This window comes from Nilaparvata lugens, chromosome 8, assembly GCF_014356525.2.
Source record: "Nilaparvata lugens isolate BPH chromosome 8, ASM1435652v1, whole genome shotgun sequence".
Classification (NCBI taxonomy): Eukaryota; Metazoa; Arthropoda; class Insecta; order Hemiptera; family Delphacidae; genus Nilaparvata; species Nilaparvata lugens.
The window spans coordinates 22,809,912-22,835,788 of NC_052511.1; the positions used below are offsets into that span (position 1 = coordinate 22,809,912).

General features: G+C 33.0%; 1 protein-coding gene across 2 annotated transcripts; it reads left to right on the forward strand.

The window, feature by feature from the left end:
• Nucleotides 1-25,877, forward strand: LOC111057767 (UPF0472 protein C16orf72 homolog). Of its 2 annotated transcripts, none has more exons than XM_022345237.2 (6): nucleotides 1-604; nucleotides 747-821; nucleotides 1,182-1,359; nucleotides 3,531-3,688; nucleotides 6,149-6,354; nucleotides 9,895-9,958. In XM_022345237.2, exons 1-5 carry the CDS (start codon nucleotides 409-411, stop codon nucleotides 6,331-6,333), a joined length of 792 nt encoding a protein of 263 aa, XP_022200929.1. In that variant the 5' UTR covers nucleotides 1-408; the 3' UTR covers nucleotides 6,334-6,354; nucleotides 9,895-9,958. The 2 variants fall into 2 exon arrangements, with proteins under 2 accessions (XP_022200929.1, XP_022200928.1); XM_022345236.2 differs by lacking the exon at nucleotides 9,895-9,958 and adding an exon at nucleotides 21,199-25,877 and having other exon boundaries at nucleotides 198-604.

Consider the following 25,877-nt stretch of genomic DNA (forward strand, 5'->3'; position numbering starts at 1 on the left):
TTGTCGTCGTCCAAGTTCGACTTTTTTCTGTGACAAAGTAATTTCATTTCAAAAGTAATTTAGTAAAAAAGTGGTAATTGGAATGGATTGATCTTGTTGTAGGGAAAATAAAATATATATATTTTTAATTTTTATTTGAGTCTTTTTTTAGAAGAATTAAACATAGGAACCATATCTGTACAGCTGATTGTCGTGTGTACATCGTATTTGCTTGCACCTTGCAGTGCTGACTGCTCAGTGCTTACAATTTATTCTCACAAGCTCACAACTCACAATAGTTATGGTAGATGATAGGGTGGTTACACAGTAATAAGTCATAGTTATTACTGCTGTCGTGTTTTTCAAGTCTTTGGTAGCTTTAAGAACTATTTAATACAAACGATTTATTTTTAAAACTTTGTTAGAACAATGAATGACGACAGGGAAAGAGATGAAGACTCATTGTCGGACGTTTGGTTTACTAATTGGGAACAGCAATGCATGCAACATCTAGACAGTGAGCCCGAATATGAAGGACAGCTGAATAGTGAACGAGATTTATCTACTCAAAAAGCATGGTATAGTTTTCAAAATGCTGCAGCATCTATAGCTCAATTGTACAAAGGTAATCTCATGTTTTATTTTAATATTGCACGTCTTGTCGTTTGGTAGGCTAATCTACGTCTCATGACGAACCTTTATCAACCATTTTGTTCTTAGCTATTGATCTTAGATTTTTTACTTTAACTATTATTTATACTTTACAGATCGTCTTCAACATTCGTCTTCTCTTTGGGTGCCATTCCAGACTGCTGCTGGAACAGTTGCCACTCTTTACAAAGGTGAACATTCTTTTATAAATATTTGAATTTCATACAAAAGTATTTGCTTGTTATGGTTAGGTCATCTGGAAGGTTACCTTGTAAAAATCATGAAACATAACGAATTATGAGTTGTCATCTCTTAGAACTTGAAAAAATTATTGTAATAATATCCATATTTAAACAAAAATAGCTTCAATACTGCTTTATTATGCTAGATTTTAAACAAAAGTATATTTCCCTACCGTAACAAAAACAATAAAAAGTTAGGTTATGTTTTCTTCTACTCTAGTTAGCTCACATCTTGCTGTTTGTCGAATGAATTCCAATTTTCTCTTATAATTATAAATTTTTGAAAGATTTTTTATATTTTTTCCTCAGAATCATCCGAATCAATCCGTAAATCTGGTGAATTAGGGATTCAAACTGGCTACCAACGACGTAACAAAGAAATTCTGAATTGGGCACGAAAAAAGCGCCGTTATATCCGCAGAGAAGATTTGATTTCATATCTGGCCGGCAAATCACTACCTCCCCGTGCTACACCTCATCATCACAGGTAATTCTAGATAAACTCAATTGTATGTCACATATTATAGCCAAGCTCACTATGAAACGTAAGTTGTATATTTATTTCCATTATTATATTAATTTGATTGTACTGTAAAGTTGAAATTAGGAAGAGAATCCTTTTGCCACTTAGACCTATAGTTTGTGTAGAAAAATATATGTACGGTAACTCATATGTATGAAAATTATATTGATAGCCTATGTATGTATATAATTAAGTGATACATGCTGTATTCTGTGGCTATGCAATCAAATTTGAATACATTTTTATCATTGTGGCGGAGTATTTGGATGTTGAAATACCGAATCGCCTGACACTTTATAGCATAGATTTGTGAGTAATCTTTGCTTGGAAGTATAATTGTCGGATAAGGACCCGTATTTCAAATATAAATTTGTTGATAATCTTATTGAACGAAGGCGAAAATCTATAATGCGATTAATCTATAGACGAAGGCTATAGACGAAAATCTAGAAGGCGATTAATCTATAGACAAAGGCGATTGCCGTGAAAAAAGTGTTTGGGTAAAAGAAAGGAGACGGGGCTACCGAAAGCAATGCATGAGCAGGTAGAAGTTCTAGTGACCCTTCAGTGGTCGCCTATTGTTAATGAGTTTCGACATTTTCGTCGTCTATTGTTAAGGATTCCACTCCGAGGAATAAATTGGTGGCCCAGTCTGATTACTTGAAGGCATTTTCAGCTGTAAACCAGTGGTAGTCTACATTGATTGGATAAACACGCACATTACTCTCGATTATAAGTACAAATCTAGTTAAACTAAGAACGTATTATTTTTATTTTTTAAGAAGACTTGTGCCACAAACACACGCCGTACGCTTTCCATAAGCTGATGCTATAATTATTATCATACTAAACATTATAATGAATTATTTGATATATTCATACAAATAAATAATATAATACGCATTTCATCAGCTGATGAATATATTGAATAGCGCACGTGGTGTGTAACCACGAATTGTATGTAACTCAAGTTAGTCTGAATGCAGCTTGTGAGCAAGTTGAGTTTCATCAAAATGAACCATTAGAAATAATTGAATAATTGAAAGCAGATGGGGCCACTCCGACCACTAATGAGGGTAATGAAGCTGATTCAGAGGACAATAGAGTGTGATAGTCGAGAGTTGCAGGATAAACCTTTTTGGAACAATAGCCCAGTGTACTGGTAGCGCGGCCCCGTCTCCGTTCTTTAACCCAAGTGTTTAAATTGGCCGACAGTCGACCAAATCAGCCAATTGGACGACAATGGCCGTTTTCACATTCAGCAGTTTCTCGCCAATACAACACATAGAAATTCCTGTGAATGGTCATTTTTACACTAACCAATACTCAGAATTGTCCTCCGATTGGCTAAAATTCAGCTTTGGGAGAATAGGATATAATTATCATTAACAGCTGAGTTTCAACCAATCTGAGGGCATTCTGTGTGTTGTCTGTCGTGTCTGATTAAAATCGTTGAATGGTCAATACAGTATTTCAGTTTCTGATAATTATATAAGTATTCAAGGCTTGAAACTATTTTTTAATTATTTTGGCTAATTTTCTATAAACATTCACTCACTGAAAATGCGTATAGTCTCATCAACAATTAAGAAAATTAAATGATGAATTCTGCTGAAGAGTGGACTACTTTGAGACCTGAGCAATGATCTTGTTATATTAAAAAACCCGTTCCAACCCGTAGAAAGAAATTTCCATTAGACACAAATTTGGAATATTACCAAAAAACATCCAAATATTATCATACAGTGACAGTACACATTAAATTATACAGCTTTGTTCAGCTCAACTTACCTCGATATTAATTTAATAGTTTGAAATTACTAACTGACAAGTCAAATTGGGTAGTTTTTTTTAAAAATATGTCAAGTCTTTAGTTGAACTGTATTGTTAAATGACACCTCTGCTTATCCGCTACTATTGTTCCATGAAGATAGATATTTTTTCAAGTGATTTCCATCAAGTGATGTATTGTCATACATTCAAAATTGACTGTAATAGACCACTCAGTAGTACAGTCAACTTGCTCAACTTTATGTATGTTTTACACCAGTAACTGTTCAACTATGTTATTTTATTTTTTAAGCTCAATTGTTTTTGAAAAATTGTAGATCTATTTATTTATTGTTTGTTTTCAGATCATCTCCACGTCCTCTTCTGCTGGTCACTGACCGCCATTCACCCAACCTCCATCACCAGTCCAACTCGGAACTCCACCATCATTTCGGCCAAACAAACACCAACAGCACACTAGATGACAACCTACACATGTTCAGGGAAGCCCTATCGTTGCCAGGTATAACATATCAATTATTCATTAATTATAACTATTTGAATAATTTTTTATATTTTTCAATTTTTCACTTGTCCAATTGACCACTGTTGTGTTGTTTTCTTGCATTCTTATTTGAATCAATAATATTTAATTAGTATTCATGTATATAATCAAAGCTTTTTTGGACAATATTATATCTTTCAAAATTCCGGATAAGAACCTCTTTGTACTAAGCCTGTGGCTCTTTCTCGGTCATTTCATGTTTTGTACTTGGAACAATGGATGAAAAAAATAATTAAATTACCTTATAAGAAGTTTAAAAAGTTGAGAATTAAGAGTTATTCTTCTAGTTTATTAAAATAATTTCAACTCATCATATTATAGTTCACGTATTGAATATAGTGCTACAATATTTTTAATGTAATTAACAATGAATTTGATATTATGTAGCTACTATTTTACAGTAGGTATAAATGCTTAAGATTCTTATACTAAAAAGGTAGAAGAGTGCTGTATAAAATCATCAATTAAAAAGGAAAAAACATTAACTTTGAATATGGCTCCAAGAGAATATATATGGTATTGTCACTTAGTATGATTTGAGTTAAGACATAGTAAGACATATAAGCATAATTAGCTAGCTAATAAAAATATTTTTTAAATGAAGCCCTATTTCCATCAAAATAGATATAGATTATAGATTTATGAAAGAAATAGGTAGAATAGTAAGACAAAAGTTGTAGGCTGTGTATTTTGTTCCAATAATTTGTATTATCATTACTCTTAATAAATCGATAAAATGTAGAAAATATAATCAGTACCTACACTTTCTTATTCAGTCGTCTGTAATAGTTTTAAATTCACAAAATAGTCCTATTACTCAGTAAGTTTTAGTAATTTTAAATCTATAAATTATTTGTAAGATACCAATTACTTTTCAATTTTATCAAATTTAATTCAAATATAAATTTTCTGGGACCATTCATATAAAAAGTTGGGAAATTGACAGTTTTTGACTGTGCTTCTTGACCCTATCATCCATATAGTTTGTCAATGTGAAATTAATAAATTCAATCAATTAATTTCTTCCACAAAATACATTTCTACAATAAAACGACACAATTACAAACTCGTAACCTATATTATAGTTTTACTTTCCTTGCCCTATTACCATAGGTAAGGAAAGTATTGCTTTCCAAAAAAAATTAAGATACCCCAATTTCAAGTTTTCTATACGTTTCAAGGTCCCCTGAGCCCAAAAACATGATTTTTGGGTATTGGTCTGTGTGTGTGTGTATGTGTGTGTGTGTGTGTATGTGTGTGTGTGTGTGTATGTCTGTGAACACGATAACTCCATTCCTAATTAACCGATTGACTTGAAATTTTAAACTTAAGGTCCTTATACCATGGGGACCCGACAATAAGAAATTCAATAAAATTCAATTCAAGATGGCGGAAAAAATGGCGGATAATTACTAAAAAACCATGTTTTTCACGTTTTTCTCGAAAATGGCTCTAACGATTTTCTTCAAATTTATACCATGAATAGCTATTTATAAGCCCTATCAACTGACATGAGTCTCATTTCTGGAAAAATTCCAGGAGCTCCGTAATATTATTGAAAAAAATGACGGATAATCACTAAAAAACCATGTTTTTCACGGTTTTCTCGAAAACGGCTCTAACGATTTTCTCCAAATTTATACCATGGATAGCTATTTATAAGCCCTATCAACTGACATGAGTCTCGTTTCTGGAAAAATTCCAGGAGCTCCGTAATATTATTGAGAAAAATGGCGGATAATCACTAAAAAACCATGTTTTTCACGGTTTTCTCGAAAACGGCTCTAATGATTTTCTTCAAATTTATACCCTGTATAGTTATTTATCAGCTCTATCAACTGGCATGAGTCTCCTTCTGGGAAAATTGCAGGAGCTGCGTAATATTCTCGAGAAAAATGGCGAATAATTACTGAAAAACCATGTTTTTCACGATTTTCTCAAAATTTACTCGACTGATTTATTTAAAATTCATACTCTGTATAGTTATTTATCAGCTCCATCAACTGGCATGAGTCTCCTTTCTGGGAAACTAATGGGGGGGTTCACCCCATCCTTCAGAAATGGACTTTGTAACCTCCTTCTCGTGCATGAGGTAGGTAGGTAGAGCAGTCTATAAAAATAACACATAGTCGAGATATTTCATCTGTAGAACAGCTGTTTTGACGATTTTTAAAAAATCATCGGATTTCACAATTTACACAAAGGAAAAAGTACTCTGAAAACTATTATATACACACATATACAGTAGTCTGATCGTAGTTTCAAATAATTATGTTGCCGCCAATCGTCATTATGTTATTTCTCTAAATTATTGTAGTTTAAGAATGAGGCTCCCAGTTTAATGAGCAAGGAAAGTTGTGTGAGTGTACCACACCAGATTTTTTATGTTTGTTTTGACTAATTTGTTAAATTTTGTAGTGGGTTGCGGTGTGAAACGCCAGCGGTCGGTTGAGCTGAGCACATTCATGGCGGGAGAATTTGCGCGTCACGGTACCAGCAAACAGCTCCTGCGTCCCCCCTCCTCCACCTCGCACCCCTCACCACCCCCCCACGATGTCAACATGGACTCGCCCACCCACCCTAAGCGGCAGCGGTTTATGTAGTGAACACCCCCACCCAATCATGTGAGTACTCTTATTTTTTTGTCAAAAATTACTCTCATTTCTTTTAATAACAAATCACATTATTGCCCAGAAAAATAAACAACATAAAATTTCTCAATGATCGAAAGTTGAAAAATAATCTCTTTTCAAACAAATTATGAGGCTGCTACTCAGCAGGGAGAATTTTGTTCAATAATAGTAACATGTTTCCGTCAAACCGTAAAGAAAATGTATTATTTGTGGTCTGTTCCTAGGCTAGAAACAGGATCTCCCATTTACCACTTTTTTCTTGGCTCAGGTTCAGTATATAGGAAAGAGTTGCTGCCAGAAGACTTTTTCACGAACGTTTATATTTAAAAACTGTTTATTTCTATTCCAATTCGCGTCCCTTAAAGTTGAGGTCAGTCCGAAAAGTGCAGCTTTTCTGATCACTTTCAGTTGCTGTGTATTTCAGGCTCGTAATACATTAGGCTACCAGGCCGTTAGACCTCCAGTGGGACACCAGAGAGCCAACATTGGCGGCCGTTTGTAGGGAAAACTGGGACACCAATGCCGGTGAACCGAGTTAGATACCAGCAGGCCGCCTGATCTGGTGTCCCGTCTGATGACCCTAGTGTAATAAGTGCAATATGAACTATTGCCTCCCTCCCTCGGACAATTGGCGTCCCACTGGTGGCTCAATGTAGGTCAAAAACTTCAATAAGACAACTCACAATTGTGTATCATTGAATCAATAAAATAATATTCTAAAGAGAAACAATAAAGAGGAATTTAATTAAGTTCTCTATTAGGTCAAATAGTACAGTACAAAATTACTATACAACGAGTACTGTTTCTATTCACAAGTGTTTTTAGTTTCGTATTTAGTTAGCCTATTTGTTGTTTTTGTTGTTTATAGTCTGTAAAAAATAAGTAGTTGAGACTTGGCCCTCCATCCGAAGAAATAACATCTTTATTTGTGTAACATTGCGACTTTTTCGTTTAACCATAGATTGCGTGTAGAATATCATCCAACCCATTTATTTTTTAATTAATGATTGTGTTCGTCAATGTCGAGACATTTCGAGCAGAAAGCATTCAATTACACATTGAACATTCCGACATACTAGAAACTTTTTCGTTTTAAAAGTTAAGTTGGTGGTTAATGCGAGAAAGTTCCTCAGCAATAATTTAATGTTTTCCAAATGTCAAAAGTAGTCTGAAGAACGTATTTTGGCCTCTCAGGAGTTTTAAAGTCGATGAGAGCTGACTGGTGTGCCACCATTATGCCATCAATAGCTGGGACAACAAAAACATGAGGTAAAACGTTTGAAAAATTCAGCGACTGCAAGCCACATGATCATAAACAGTGAATATGATAACCATGCCTCGAATAATCCAAGCAGTGTTGCATGGCAGCCTTTCCCATTGCAACGGGAATTGGAAAAATAATTTTAATTATTTTTGAGAAACTATCGCTTTCAATACCCACTTATCTTTTGAAAGAAATAAGTTTCTAGCATGCCAAAAATTTATTATTTATGCTAGAAATGTCTCGACGTTGACGAACATAATCATAAATCATAAAATAACTAGCAGGTAACCCGTGTCTATTTTAAAACTTTACACACTGAAAACTTAACATGATAAAATATTGGAAAATTGAAAATAGGCCAATAAATAAATAAATAAATAAATAATTTTATTCATGGAGGCAACAGGTAAAACCCCATTTTGCCTCCTTCACACATTACAATCATACACTATACAATCCAAAAATGTATTTCAAGAATTAAGTATGAAAAAATGTTAAAAAACAAGAAATGTAATGTAAGTGAAATAATAAGAAATAGAAATTAAATGAATCAAAAATACTAACAAAAGTATGTCAAATGAATGAGAATGAAATTAAATATAAGATTTTAACAATTTTAGAAAACTTGAAATCAATTTTATTATTACTGTATTCAATTAATCAATTATCAATAAACTACAATAAATTAATCAATAGGCCTGAAAAATTATTATTCAATTAATCAATAATTATCAATAAATCACAACAAATAAATCAATATTTATAATGAGAAAATTGCAAAGGTAATTAATTGAACCCTGAACTTTAAAACTTAATAAAAGTCTGTTGATTCAAGTTTAGCCTACAATGAAAAGAAAAATAGAATGTCTGTGAATCACTATCACATAAAATTAATGAAAGAAAGAAATGCAAATCACGAAATGACATATCAAATCACATAATATTATCGACTAGATCGCACGTCATCCTACGGAATTTGTACGGGGAGAACCAAAAGATATCCAAGTGCTGAGAACAACTATTGAAAATTCTCTGTGCTCTATTCAGAGGAGAGTTATAATGACTCACCGTTCTGGAGCGTGAGATATGAAAAGAAGAGGTCGAACGGCGAGCAATGGTATTTATATAAATATTAATTTTGGAAAGCAGATACGGAGAATCAATTTTGTTATTTAAAAGATTATAAAGGAAAAGAAGAGATTTGACGTCACGTCTGACTTTCAGTGATTTAATTTCAAACATACTTCTTAAAGAATTGGTAGGGTAATCAAACGGGCAGAAGACATTGTGCTTTTTATAATAAATACATCTCAAGAATTTATTCTGCATTCGTTCTAGTATTTGAATCTGTTCATTATAATATGGATTCCAAATTTCGCTAGCATATTCCATCAGGCTTCTTACAATTGATTTGTATAACAGTACCAAAGGCACTATGTCTCCAAAGGGTGAGCATGTCCTCAAGATGAATCCCATCTGCTGATTAGCTCTGTTAGATATGTAATCTACATGTGCATTGAAAGAAAAATCAGAACTGAAAACCACTCCAAGATCCTTGAACGATTCCACCTTTTCTAATGGTATACCATTTATATGGTAAACATGTATGAAAGGAGAAGACTGTCGAGTAAAACTCATTAATTTACATTTTCCTACATTTATTTTTAGTTCATTTGTAACACACCACTTCGACAAATTGTCAACGTCAATCTGTAAATCATAACAATCTCTCAGATCATTGACTTCTTTCAACAACTTGACATCATCTGCATACAAAAAACATTTTGATTTATTGATAACAGATGGGAGATCATTGATGAATAAAATAAAAAGGAGTGGCCCAAGGTTAGAGCCCTGAGGTACCCCCAATGTGCACTTAAAGAATTCTGATTTATATTGTTGAATTTTTACATATTGTTTTCTTGCTTGAAGGTAGCTCTGAACAAGATGAACCAGAGTATCGCAGAATCCCAACACTTTAAGTTTTCTTATCAGAAGTCTATGGTTGATAGTGTCAAAGGCTTTTGATAAATCTGTGTAGATAACATCAGTACGCCCTCCATCATCTAGAACATGTGACACTTCATTACTAAAAACCATAAGATTGGAAACAGTGGAGCGACGAGGTAAAAATCCATGCTGCTGGGGTGAAATAATTCTCTGACCCTGATCATAAATTATGGAATAAATAACTTTTTCAAAAACTTTAGAAAAACAATTTAAAATAGAAATTGGCCTATAATTTTTTATATCATTTCTATTTCCAGATTTGAAAACTGGAGTAACCCTTGCCACCTTCCATTTTGAAGGAAATTTACCCGTCCTCAAAGATAAATTAAAAATAAATTTCAATGGCTTTATCAAGACTGCGGCACAGCCTTCAACAATAAAAGTTGGAATCGCATCAGGACCCTCAGAGCAGCCAGACTTAAGCTCATTAATCGCAGACAGGATGTCATCAAAAGAGACTGACCCAACACCCCCATTCAACAATGAGCAGCACTCAGACATCTCAGGAACCCCCTCTTGTGCATCAGGTGTATCAGCCTCATAAACAGATTTGAAATATTTAGAAAACCCATCGACGATATTTGCCCCACAGTAGGACTCTCCGTCAAGTGTCATGGTCGACTCCACAAAAGAAGTTTTTCTTTTCGAATTCACATACTTCCAGAAATTTTTAACATTATTTCGCAAACTATTTTGAATTCTACTTAAATATGCCTCATAGGCTGCTGAAATTCTAGTTTTAAGAGATGCTCGTAATGTTTTAAATATATTATCATGATAGGGTGAAGTTCTTCTCTTTCTTGAACTTATTCTTCAATTTCAAATCAGATATGATATCATGTGTGAACCAGGGAGGATACTTATTATTTGAAAAAATCACCCTCCTCTCAGGAATGAACTCATTGAAATGATGGTAAAGTATTTTATAAAACTTATCTACTGCAGAGTCAACGTCACCACTACAAAAAACGGAATCCCAACTGCAATCACGGAGACTAAGATAGAGACCGAGAAAATCTCCTTTATGATATTCATAATGAAATTCAGGTGGGTGGCTTGAATTTAGCCCTGACGTCGTCACTGAGTATGAGGCATCCACACATAACGCAGGGTGATAACCATCTTCAGGGACAAGTGGATCATCGCTCTTCATTACTTTTACTGGAAAGTTACTCAACACTAAATCCAGAGTTCTACCAAGCTCATTTTGCACTGTGTTATATGATACTAGATCATAGAATGACATGAAACGATAAAGAAATTTTACTTTAGGTGAACCAGAAGAGAGATCATAAGTATTATTGTAATTTCAGGTAAATTGAAATCTCCAACTATCATTAAATTCCCACTGAGAATGCCATTTAAAGATTCAATATATTCACAGTAGCCAAGAAAAATATTCGATGGAGTTGACGGTGGAATGTAAACAGCATTTATGTGATAATAGGTTGAGCTCAATTTTAGTCTTATCCCTACGGTATCAAAACAAAAATTATCATTCTGACAAAGCTCAATACAGAGCTCAGATTGTAATGACCTTCTTACTGCGATAAGAACTCCACCTCCCCTCTGACAGACATCACCCCCGCCCCTATCACTCCGATAGACAGCATAGCGATCGTCGAAAACTTCACTGCTGATTATGCCACTGTGCAGCCAAGTCTCAGTCAATATTATCAAATCGTAATCTGCATTTAAAAGTGAATTATAGAAATTAAGGACCTTTGTACGAAGTCCCCGAACATTTTGGTAGTATACAGACAAAGAGTGATTGAAAGACATATATTATGATAAAAAGAAAAAGTAAATGAATAAGTGAAGAGATAAGAAAAAAGAAAAAAAATATTAGCGTCACCTTCAGCCGCACAAAAATGAAAAGGATTAAAAGTATTTCAGGTAGACGGATACCTAACGATAAGATACCGATAAAATGGGTTTATCTGTCACACAAACTGATACAGGCTTGGTACCGTTAATGATATTGAATGAAATATTCTGGTTTCAGCTGACCGATACTTCCGTATGTGATTATCAATTACTGGTCTTAAACTAGAAAAAAAACTACTGTTGTTAACAAAAGAGAAAAAAAACTTGAAATTTAATTTGAAAAATCTATAGCAGTGGTAAGTAATTAAGAAACAAAGATAAAAAAATATTTTGTGTTAATTCAGCTCGAAAAATCGATCAATCGAACTCAAATAATCAATTTAAAATTCAAAGGTTCCATTTCAAATTCAATTATGTAACATACGGCACAAATTAATTACAGAGCCCAATATGCCGAGCAAAATCAAAACAAAATAAAAAATAAAACTACTTTCAAAATTAAAATAAAATTCAAGATAAAAATTAAAATAACCTATAACTTCAGAATCACTATGATCACAAAAGAGAACACGTTTAAAAATAATACAATTAATTTACCTAAGTCATTAGGCCACAAGTTTGAATATAAAAAAATATAAAAACATTTTTATATAAGCATTAGTGAATCCGTATTCCTCAATATTCAATCTGCAAGCTTCACAAAGAATTGAAAGAGTTAATGAGAATGTTTTAAAGAGAAAATTAAATTACGTAATAAATCAGTACCGGTTAGCTACTATATAATAGATAGAAAAAAACAAGTCAACCTGAACTACGAAAAAGGTGATCAAAATAATTTAACATTTAGACGTAGTGGGAACAGCTTTGAGGTCTTCTTCAGTATTGATCACATAGATTTGGCCCTCAGGAACCACTCTTATTTTTACTGTTCCGGATCGGTCCACCCAAACATATTTGTAGCCAAATTGTCTCTGCAGTTTCCTAGCCTCAGCAAAAAGCTTTCTACGTTTTGAAGTCAATGACAAATTTATATAAATCTGTCGCAGCTCACCTTTCAGTCCAATGTGACGAGTAGACAGGTCCTTTACCTTTTTTCGGCCATCCAACAGTGCGTGTGTATGTGTACGACTTATGAACTTCACAATGATAGGAGGCGTCTCCTTACGTGGTCCCCTCACAGGTAGTCGGTGACAGCAGTCAATCGCCTCAGCTGTGACATGCATGCCGACGGCCTCGCATGTTTTCACCACTAGTTCACTCGTCACCTCATCCTTCACCAACGGAATACCGTGAAGCTCAACCGTATTCTTACGACCGTACTGTTCTAAATTGTCGTTCCTCATTTCTTCATCACTTAGTCTCTTCTTGAGTGTTGCAACTTCACTACGCAAAAGTTCTATAGTTGTTTGCTGGTTCGCGATCAGTTCCTCCTGCTTGGCCAATAAACCTGAATTTTCATCCAGTTTAGCAAGATAACCATCCTTGATAAAGAATATTTATGCAAAATGTCAAGTCAATCAGTCCATTAGTTCAGACGTGATGATCAACTTGCAATTTAAAAATTTAAGCAATTAGAAAATGTGTCAAACATTTTCCTATCCTGCTACGTGTATAAGCCAGCTCTTCCCATTATTATAGTATAGATGGATGATTTATCAGTATCTTTGAATGAGAATAACTTTTGAACGGTTTGAGAAATCGATTTGCGGTTTTTACTTGAAATTCTGTATCGAAATCATATATCATATGACTTACCTTCCAATTTAGAAAAATGAAGTTGAGTTAAAAATGGCGGTTCTAAGATGGCGGACCAGAATTTTAATGCGACAGAAAATCAGTTATTTTTATTCGAATAGGATCCCCAATCTAATCTCCATTTTAAAAGAAATGTTCAGCTGTTTCTATACAAAAACTGGAAGCATGACAAATTGAAAACTTGAAGTAATGAAATTTTGAAGAATTGAAAATATGCCTATAACTATCCTCGGTTAATTAAGAATCTATATGCAAAATTTCAAGTTAGTCAGTTGAGTAGTTCAGACGTGATGATGCGTCAAACATTTTCCTATTCTGTACTTGTATAAGCCAGTTCTTTCATTAATTTTAGTATAGATAACAAAAGAAGACATTTACTGACATTGACACCAGTTTTCATAATATTTGAAAAACTCACAGTATCATATTGATTTTTTCAATACTATTTTTTCAATTTTAGTATCGATTAGATCCTCCTCAATTTGAATCAGGCAGCCTATTTGCTTCCCCAATTCCAAACAAAATACCTACAAACTTGTTTCACTCCTAATTTGTGTCCAATAGGTAGTACATTATAACTGAAGAATATAAATTATTATGGTACTAGTTTTATTGTGATCATACATTTCTTATTTATGAATTCCAATAATACAGCATGAAACTCATGTCCATTTCATTTTTACTGGTTGAAAATTTTTACATACAGAGTGGGTGAAAAGTATCTCATACTTAAAGGTAATTTGATGGTGGGTGTGATTGGGATTCCTACTAAAATTGAAAATACTTCTACTTTACTATCACTTCAAAATCTGGTCCACCATATTGAATGCAACTTTGTTTTTCTAAATAGGAAGGTGGTTATGCAATACATGATTTCGATACAGAATTTCCAAAAAAAAACATAATAATCCAAAGGGTTCGAGATATCGATGTGCGGTTTTCACCATTTATTTTGCCTTGAAATTCCGTATTGAAATCATGTATCAGATGACCTCAACAGTGAATTTTTTTCATATTTTTCGTCGTTTTCTGTTTGATATATATTATTTCAAGGGGGGGGGGAATGTTAAAGATTTCATGCCATCTATTGGTAATTGTGTAAACTACTTCAATTATGGAAACGCAAGTCATATCCTCTCCTTTCCTTTTTCTTGACCTTGGCTGTGTGCAAACCAGTCCAGTTTACGTCGAGACGTTCATGTCAACAAATCGTGTCATCTCGCCAGTACATGACCATTTTCGTGACGCTCTCAACTCATTTTCCGTAAGTTTTCTCACCTATGTGTTACAGTCATTGCTTAAAAATTAATAAACTCGGTCCTCCGTAATTCTCATTGTGCTATCTCTCACAACCACCTTCCTATTTAAAAAATCAAAGTTGGATTCAAAATGGCAGACCAGATTTTTGAAGTCATAGTGAAGTAGTATTTTCAATATGAGTAGGATCCCCAATCACACCCACCTTGAAATCACATTTTTTTATGATATACTAAGCCGTTCTCATACTTTTTTCTTCCCGTTCTGCTTTGATTAGTATTGATTAGTAATGTGAATACCTTCGGTTTGAGATATCGATATGCGGTTTTCGCCAATAATTTTTTCTTGAAATTCAGTATCGAAATCATGTATCACATGACCACCTTCCTATTAGAAAACAAAACAATTTGCATTCAAAATGGCGGATCCAAGATGGCGGACCAGATTTTTCAAGGCATAGTAAAGTAGTATTTTAAATTTTAGTGGGATCCACAATAAGTCCAGTTAAAGAAAGGTTATAGAGGGAAATGTTTGGAAGACAATTTTTGACCCCGTAGTTCTGTTTAGGGTAGTGAGGAGGTGAACATATCAAAAGTCCCCAACCCTACCACCTGTGCTAAGGGGGTGGGGGTGGTTCAAAGGTACCATTTTTGGTTTCTCGCATATAACTAGAAAACTATGTATCTTACGGACATAACTGTTATATAAAAAATTGAAGCTTACATAATTTCCTACAATATTCATTTCACAACTTTTTCTATAGCCTCCCTAGTTTTCGAGTTATCAACTCTTGAAGGTGTGAAATTTTTGAAAAAACACGTTGGCTTCCAATTTTTTGTCAATTTTTGCTCTTAAAACTTTTTAAAAATTGATGGGAAAAATCCATGCTGATTATGAACTCATATTGCATTGAATTCTCTTCAATTTGATGTATAATTTCACACTTTTACGAATTTCCCTACACCACATATTGCAGCAGTTTTAGTGTTGATTGTGAAATCTCCATTTTTGCAACAATAGACCCATATTGACAAAGGAATTTGGAGGGAATATTTTAAACACAATTTTCGACTTTGCAGCTTTGTTAAGACTAGTTGAGAGATGAACATATCAAAAGTCCCTATTCCTAACTCATGTGCTATAAGGGGATGAGGGTGGTTTAAATGTTGCATTTTTCAGTGTTTTTCTCCCACGCTCATATCTTGAAAACAATACGTTCAACCGAAATAACTAACTATTCTAAAATGAAGCTTGATACATTCCCTACACTTTTTGTTCAGTCAGTAGATACTCCCAATAGTTCCCAAAATATTCGCTCTTGAAGGTAATTGTTGAAATGACAGGTTTTTATCCAATGTTTTGCTTTTTCAGGGCTTATAACTATCCAACAATGCATCGTAAAACTGATGCTTATTGTAGGTATAAAGCATTGAATTTTCTTTGAAATGCTGTATTATTTCACTATTCCAAGTTTTCCTTTCATTGTTATAGCAACTTCAATGTAGGGGTGAAATTTTCATTGCTGCAACAATTGATCGTTTGACAATGACATTTGAAGGGGGTATCTAAGACACAATTTTTGACTTTGCAGCTTGATTTGGACTAGTTAGTAGGTGAACATAGCAAAAGTGCGCATCTTTATCCGCTGTGATGAGGGTGTGGAACCGCTGAGTTGACACTTGTTGCAGCAATGAAAATTTCACCCCTACATTGAAGCGAGTGTTCGATTTCAATTAATAAGAAGAAGTGAATCACAAAAGTTGTGCGAAGTTTGTAGAGTTAATGTACTGTGTACCTTTTGCATAAGTATTAGTTTTGGTTATTGAACAAGTAATAAGTTGAAGTCATTTCAATCTATAATATTCATAGTTGAGGTTAGGTTTTAGCTTGTTGAAACCAATAGCATTATTCCGAAGAAGCTATGAACTGAAGAAAGAGAATTGGACTTTGTACCGTACAATGCAGCCGTCGCCTACAGCAAGGTGAGAGAGGTGTTATCTCGTGAAATGTTTCTCCGTCGTTGTTTACGTTTGAAAGTATAGAATCTCTTATCACATCACTTACTGGTCATCCACCTGACGAGATTACTTCATTTCTATAGGAAACTATTTAATCATTTTCCAAGCCAAATTGGTCATTCATTCATCTACGAAATAATTACTCAATATGGAAGCAAAAGTGGATGAGATTCTTAATAAATTAAATAAATTAGACAGCTTAGAGGGGAAAATTGATAATATCTCAAGCAAATTCAATGAGGATTTGAAAAATCTCAAGAAAGAAGTAGAAGAGATGAAATCTCAAATGAAAATGGAGCGAGAACAAAAAGAAAACTACTATAGAAGTAGGAATGTGATAATTTTCGGTGTAAGAGGTGTTACTAATTATTGGATTCTGAGAGAAGAGATCATTAGAATGTTAACTTATGTAGGTGTCGACATCAGAAATCATGATATAGATAAATTGAAACGACTGAACCCTACCAAAGATGACGGACCAATTAGAGTGACATTCACGTCGACTTATACTAGGAATGAAGTACTGAAGAAAAAATTCAAGTTATCGAAAGAGAAAGACTTCGAACATGTAAGGATAAAGGAGGATCTGGACATCAACATTCGCGACATCAGGAAAGAGCTCTATCCGTTTATGATTGACTGCAAAAATCAAGGGAAGAGGGTTTCTATGAAAAAGGATAAACTAATAGTAGAGGGAGAAATCTTCAGCCTCGAGAAATTGAAAGAATTGAATATCAATGATAAGAAGAGAATGAGAAGTGAGGAAAATTCTCTCATTGCGAAAGATAACTACAATCCTAACAACTTGAAAAACGACAACGCAAGACTAGTGAAGAAAAAGAACACCATGGAAGCTTACATAACATCTAAAGGAAGAGACAGAAGAAATGAGGCGAGCACACAGGAGCCATCTCGATCACAATAGCAATCACGAGTTGGAGCTACGGTAAGGAATATGGATAACAAAACGAAACACGTATTTAAGGATCTTGGGAAGGACATGATAACTATTGGAAAAAATGAACAGTTAGATATTAAACTATACACATACAATTGTAGATCTCTCAGGGAGAATTGGAGAGTTGAACAACTATTAGAAGAATTAGAGAACGGAATGGGACATCATGGGAATCGCAGAAGTAAGAAGAGATGGCGTAATGTGTTTAATGATGGAAAATGATGTGATGCTGTATACAAATGGAAATGGACCATCAGCTGGAACAGGATTTTTGATAAATAATATATCAAAGAAGAAAATCATAAGCTTCAAGCAATACACTCACAGAATTTCTGTTATTATTTGGAAACTTAAAAATCACTTAAAGGGGAGAATGAAAATAATACAAGTTTACGCGCCAACATCAGCATCAACCGAAGAAGAAATTGAAGAGTTCTACGGAGATCTGGAAGAGGCTATGGAAAATGACTTATGCAGGTACAACATAATTATGGGTGATCTAAACGCAAAAATAGGGAAGAACGATGGAGAGAGATGTGTTGGAAAATATGGATACGGCGACAGGAACGAACGTGGAGAGCGACTGGTTGAATATGTTGAAGGCAAAAACATGTTTATAATGAACTCATTTTTCCAGAAAAATGAAGAAAGAAAATGGACTTGGGTGAGCCCAGACGGTGCAACAAGGAATGAAATAGATTTTTTTATCGTGGATAAGAAGTGTATTGTTCAGGATGTGGATACAGAAGACAAAATAAATACCGGAAGTGATCATAGACCTGTGAGAATTGAGTTAAAAGTAAAAGAAAACCGAAGACGATATCAGGAAAAAAGATTTACTAGACTAAGTACAGACGTTTTGAAAAGTTTAGCGTTTGAGGAGAAACTACAAATGAACTTGATTGAAGAAACGATTGATGAATTCGATGATTTAGAGATGCTTACAAACAAATTGACAAACGCTCTTAGAAAAACAAGACAAATGCTAGGCAAAGAAAAAGAGAACAAGAAAAGGAAATTACCAAGGGAAATAAGTAAATTACTGGAGAAAAGAAGGAAATTGAAACGATTTGGAAGAGAAAAGATTGAATTCAGCGAAACCTCAAAGCTTATAAGGAGAAAATGGAACGAATGGACAAACAGGAGGAAAATATCTGATTTAGAAGAGACTATCAAGCTCGGCAATAGCATCAAGCAATTCAATAGGCTACAGCAACTTGGTAGAAACACGATGATTGCTATGAAGAATGAAGGTGGAATCGAAGTGAGAGAAATAGAAGGAATATTAGGAGTCATCTGTGATTATTATCAGAAGCTCTACCATGCCGATGGATGTGAAGAGGAAGTTTTTGGTTCAGGAAGTGAAGAACGGCAGAGGAACGATGGTGAAGATGAAGAATACCCGCCTATTATGAAAATCGAGGTGAAGCGAGCAGTTGATCGCCTAAAGGAAGGGAAAGCAGGCGGCCCGGATAGAATCACCAACGAACACCTGAAAGCAGGCGGAAATGCTGTCATCGAAATATTGACAAAGCTATACAATACATGTCTCAGGTGCGCCAGAATTCCAGAAATATGGTTAAAAGCCAACCTGATACTGCTTTTCAAGAAAGGTGATAGGAAGGAAATTAAGAACTATCGGCCGATAAGTCTTCTATCCAGTATATATAAAGTATTTATATCGGTTATAACGCATCGGATAGACAATTACCTGACTGAATCAACTTCTGTCGATCAAACTGGCTTCAAGAAGAACTTCTCAACCCTGGACAACATACTTGTATTGCTGGAGCTGATAAGGAACTCGAAAGACTATAAATTCCCTCTGGTTCTGCTATTTATAGATTTTGAGAAAGCGTTCGACAGTGTCACAACAAAATCCGTATTAGAAACACTCTCTGGACTTGGTATAAGTGGGAAATATCTAGATTTATTCAAGTTCATCTATGACAGAATGAAAATCGAGTTCAAATTGAGAGGAAAAGGAAAAGTCGTGGAAGTGAGAAGAGGATTAAGGCAAGGCGACATTCCATCAGCCAAAATATTCAACGCAGTCCTTGAAACATGCTTCAGAAATCTGAATTGGAATGAGAGTGGAATAAATGTCAATGGTAGAATATTGAACACCTTGAAATTTGCAGATGATGTTGTGCTAATTGGAAGTAGCACAGAAGAAGTTCGCTACATGCTGATGGACCTAATCGGAGAGACAAAGAAAATTGGACTGAAGGTGAATTTTAACAAGTCGAAAGTCATGACATTCAACTGCGAAGAAGAGGAAATAACACTGGAGGAAGAACTAATAGAAAATGTTAAAAATTTTATCTACTTGGGGCAGAAGATTGGAAGAGACAGTCAATGGGGAGAGATCACCCGGAGAGTTGCGTTGGGCTGGTCAATGTTCAATCGATTCAAGTACCTGTTTCGATCAAAAATCGACATGAGTAGGAAAATAAAATTATTCCAAATGTGCGTCATTCCAGCAATATTGTACGGTTGTGAAACTTGGACACTGAATGAGAAATTGATAAAGAAGCTTAGAACTACTGTGAGAGCGATGGAAAGGATAATGATTGGGGTGACAAGGAAGGACAGGAAAAGAAATACATGGGTCAGGAATGTGACGAAAATTGACGATATTGGCAGAACAATTGTAGAAAGAAAATGGAATTGGGCTGGCCATATAGCTCGAACAAGAGACGAAAGATGGACAAGAGGAATATTGGACTGGTACCGACGAACAAGGAAAAGGAGCAGAGGAAGACCAAATTACCGATGGGACGAGGAGTTCCGACGAGTATGCGGCGGAGCAACCTGGAAGAGAGTCGCACAAGAAAGACAGGAGTGGGAGAGGATGAAAAACGTCTTCAAGGAGGTCTGGCTCTACAGGGAATGAACGAAGGACACTCAATCCTAGAAATAGGATACCCCAGCAGCTGCTGAATTGCCAATAATGAAAACAATAAAATATGTATGCAGAATGTAAATAATTTGTAAATTTTTGCAATAAAAGGGTTATTTATTTTATTTATTTACATTGAAGCTGCTATAACAATGAAAGGAAAACTTGGAATAGTGAAATAATACAGCATTTCAAAGAAAATTCAATGCTTTACAAACCTACGATAAGCATAAGTTTTACGATGCATTGTTGGAGAGTTATAAGCCCTGAAAAAGCAAAACATTGGATAAAAACCTGTCATTTCAACAATTACCTTCAAGAGCGAATATTTTGGGAACTGTTGGGAGTATCTACTGACTGAACAAAAAGTGTAGAGAATGTATCAAGCTTCATTTTAGAATAGTTAGTTATTTCGGTTGAACGTATTGTTTTCAAGATATGAGCGTGGGAGAAAAACACTGAAAAATGCAACATTTAAACCACCCTCATCCCCTTAGCACATGAGTTAGGAATAGGGACTTTTGATATGTTCTTCTCTCAACTAGTCTTAACAAAGCTGCAAAGTCAAAAATTGTGTCAACTGAGAGTCTAGTCTGTTTGATAGCTTGAAGCTTCACTTTCGACAGTTCATACCTTGATTGGGTAATATCATTATAATAATAATCTGTATAAAAGAATGAATTTGGTGTAGCTGATTAATATGTACTTTTTCATTCCATCCTAAAATATACAAATACAAATGAATTATACTGCTATTACCCCTTATTGTTAGAAACGAATGGTAGTTTTTTTTTATTTCATTCTCTAATCGTGAACTTTATTAATGATATTTTTCTTCTTTCAGAATCGTACGAATAACAGACAAAAAGTGGCTGATAAATTTTCTCGAAGAAGTCTGACAGCCAATTAAGCTAGGTCGCTACAATCGTAATGTATAATAATTATTTTCACGAATAGTGTATAAAAACAGATAATAATATAGAAATGAAACAAACACCATTCTCATCATTAGTAAAATATTTTTTGTTCTAGTGTAAGGTATAAAATTATGGGAAAAATCATTCATCTCCACATTCATTATGTGGAGATAAAATAAAGTCAGAATAATTTTATAATAATTATCAAATCGATTATAATTCCATATAAGTTTCTTGTCTTGAACATACAGGGTTGTTACACTGGCTCACAGTGTAAAATATTTATGTAGTTCATAGTTTTCAAGTTGAAAGTGGAATATTTATTTTTCGTATGAGACAAGCATTTTGCCACCTTTTCATATCAATTTAACACGTGAAAAATGATTGAAAATCATTATAAAGATCACTTTATCATGCAAGTTAGATTTGAATAGAATTAATCTATTCTCTAAAAAACCTGAAAAATACAGTTATGCAAAGCTTGAAAAGCTCATATGAATGAAAAAAATTCTATTTTTTTTTGTTATGGTTCATTTATTTCTATTTTCCACAAACTTATTTTATAATACTGTACAAATTTTCTTTGCCGACTTGATGTTATTGAACGGATGATATAAGACCAATTGTGAAATTTCCTTTCTAAAAAAATATGTCAACACTAAAGTTTCTTCAACATTAAAGTTTTGTCAACACTCGAATGAATAGAAATAGGCTGAATGTAGAATGATAAGAAAAAAATCATAAAAAATATTCCTAAAAGCCGCGGTTATATTTTCAGATTGATTTGATGATTATTTGTGTTTCAAATCTTTTTGATTCAATTAGAAATTAAAAAATAGTTCTGATTCCCTTTTCTTGAATTTGGGATTTCAAATAACATTTACTTAGATACAAACAAAATACTCATAATTTATTACGTTTGTTTGTTTAACGTTTACGTTTTTATGTTTACAACTATATTTATTGTCGTACATCATTATTTCCATTCATGTAGCTTCTCACCTCATGGCCTCTTCATGGCCTATAGTTATTACTTGCTTTAGAGACTCACTTATTCTAGAATTATCACCAATATCTAATTCGCTATTAAAAATAGTGTAATGCCAGTATGTACTCATTAAAAAAGAACTAGGAACCCAAATTCATATATTAAAATTAATCGCTATTGAGGAATGTATGAGAGAGAAAAGCTATGAAGTTTTCCCAATACAGAATGTGATAGAATAATAGCATAATAAACATGATTGCCAGAAATCATCAAGTTATTATGCTAGAAACTATCATGTCTAATTGAAAAAAGTTACTTCCTCATTATTATCCACTAAAGCTTTCAAATTAGCATACCGGTATTATGGAAGGTTGAAAATTCTATCAATACTTGCAAATAAAAAAACGAACTACTATTTAATTAGTTTTTCACGTTCGCGTTTATTCTTGCTATATTTGTTTACTTGTTTAAAAGCGTCTATCCTTATTTCATCTTCTATTAAATAGTATTTATTCCTTCCCTTTTTCACATATTCAAAGTATCATAAAGTGCCATTCCATCACAATATTTTGAATGATTACCTTCAGAATGATATTTTATATTATATTTACAACTGTGATAGATGAATAATTCATTTTTTAAAATGGAACAATTAGTACTCATAACTAAGAGATACCATGTACAACAATAATTCATTTTTTGAGTGTCACTCCTAATAAATCATGTCTCATGTTCTATTCTTACATCCATTATACTACTATTGTATTTAATTAATTTCTTTCTTCAATATTTTCCTTTACATCTAATCTCAATCTTGATTTTTGTCTCTATTTCATCATTTTGTTTTTTACTCCATCCTGTCCATCTTTTTGAATTTTTATCAAATTACTATAGAAGAAATCTGTACATCACCGTGACTATTGATATTATTAGAAATATTATTTAGCAAGTTTAGCATATTATTTTAATTTATTTTAAACTTTGAAGCAGTCAAACTGCATCTATTTATGGATAAAAATCTATCTATTCTAATTTCAACACTGGTTTGTCAATTTTGTTCAAATGTATTTGTAATTTTTATTTTTATATACTGGTTTTAAATTTTTTCAGTGTATTTTCATCGTAGATCAAGTTTTATTAATATTTTAATAATATTTATGTAATTGAAATGTAGGCCACTGAATTGAAGAATAATGCTTCCGTTAAAATATGAAAAAATATACTGATAATAGCGTTTAGTGTATTTATAGTTTTATAGGTATGAGATACCTTATAATTTACTATAATATTAGACACGATAAACAACATGGGAATCTTTATAATCTACAAATATCAAGACTTATCTAATCGCACTGAATTAATTATTGTAGAATTTTAGAAAAAGTATAGACACGAAAAAATCGTTGATGAAACTTTTAGCAACTTGCTTAGTAGCTGAAAATCACTTGCAGACCACACTGAATTATATTGTCTAGATTTAGAGAATTGACATTTTTGGAAAGTATTGATACAATACCTGAGGTAATTTTGTTAGTCCCAAGATTTTCCTTATTTGAGAAAAGTGTTCAAACTCTTAAACTTAATTCCAATTGCAAGATTTGCAAAATTGCTTTATCCTAAATTTAGTGAGAAGGTTTAACTTCCTTTAGATTTTTCTCTTAATTTACTTCTTTTCATTACCTTATTCAATTCATTAAAGTCATACAATTCTTGTTAATTTCAATATGATTTCCATTTTTTCTAATATATTGCTGAAATTAAAGACATGTCACAAAGTGTCGATTCACGCTATATTACTAAGTAATTATTATTTACTTGGCATTTGAAATGTCGTTTAATTCCATCAATTTATTGTAGTTTCAAGCTAAGAAACTGTATTATCATGCTTTGTAAAGCACTCTGACTATGTTAAGTTTCTCATTCTCAATATATTTTATCTCAGATACTAATAATCATTATAATTTATTAGACCAAATAAAATAAAGCAAATACTGCAAACACCTCATAAAATAGTTGAAACGTGTAAGCAATATAAATAAAAGTTCAATCAAAATTTATAGCATATAGACTGGGATTCGTAGAAATTTACATGCCAATAGTACTACAATAATATGATTTGAAATCAGTTTTTGATAAATTTCAACCTTCTAATACGTAATTATAAACATTGAAAATTTTGTAAATGTATTCAATTTTAAGGAAATGAATTGTTTTTGTAAGTCTTTAGACTACGTTGTACAATCTTAGATAATGATCTCATTTGATTTTTCATTCTCATGAAGTTCTTTCAATTAGGCTATACATTAAATAATTATCAGAAATTAATTTTGAGTTATTTATTTAATCTATTTTTGTAAATATTGTCAAATATGTACCATTTTCTGTTCTTTAAATAGAAATTAAACTTCATAGGCTTAACATGTCATGATTAATCAGATTAGTGTTCTTAAGCTTCATAACCAAGAAATATATCAATGACCTACAAAACCTCTGGTTTTATTTACAATTTTTTGAATGTTTTTCCTATTAATATATCAATTTATTATGTATGATTGAGTAATTTTATTAATACAATTAATAATATTGTATATTGATATTGTATTGGTGCGATAACTTACGTTTTGCTCAAATATAATTATTTTTCTCATCTGATAATGTAGATAATTATTACAAATTCCAGAGAGTGACAGGTACAGAGATTTGTCATTGTCAAATAAGCTGCTAATCTTCAGATGACCTGAATCATAAAAATTCTAAAACGAATAATAAAAAGGATAGAAACGTTTCTACCAATATATCAATCGCAAAATATAGTAAAAATGTAACAAATATGACAATAGTTCAGAGTTTCATATTTAAAAGTTTTTATCGTTTATTCCAGTTGAAATCATTTTGGTTGTTACATTATTTATAGGCAAATGATATGTTAAATGAATAAATAGTTTTATAAACAGTTACCCAAATAACTGTTGCGATTAGTAAATTTGAACTAAATAATGCAATAAACCCTGATTCTTGAGGTTTGTGTCCTCTTTTTATACATGTAATACAATTTGATTGATTCAGCAGAAAGTTCATTTCAGATTACAAATCAAAAAGTTATCTTATTTGAAAATATTGGTCCAATTTCCAATCTAATCATTGAATTAATTTAGGACATAGCATTTGTGTTATTCTATTCAAGCCTCCAAATCATTCTTTTGTACACGCTCCAACACCTTAATCTTCCATTAAGTTTATTTTGTTCCTATGTAACAAAGCATTTTCACACTTATGTTTCTATAGTGACTTATTTTTTATACATAAATCGGTTTCTGCAGTTTGGCAGTTATATGGATACTCTGTAATAACCTGTACTAATAACCCCAAGGATTGTAATTTGTATTTGAAAGAAACTGCTGGTTTAAGAGTGTAAATACTGTATTTACATAATATTAGATCCTTATGTAAAATGTAATGTTCAATTAGGATTACATAGTATATTTTTTGATTACGATAGTAATTTTTGTTTCAAGTCCTAGAGGTAAAAACGCGTGTATACTATACGGTACTAAAAGTATGGGCGAGACTTGATATATTGTGTTTTTGTTGTACGATAGTAAAAATTGATGAAATTTA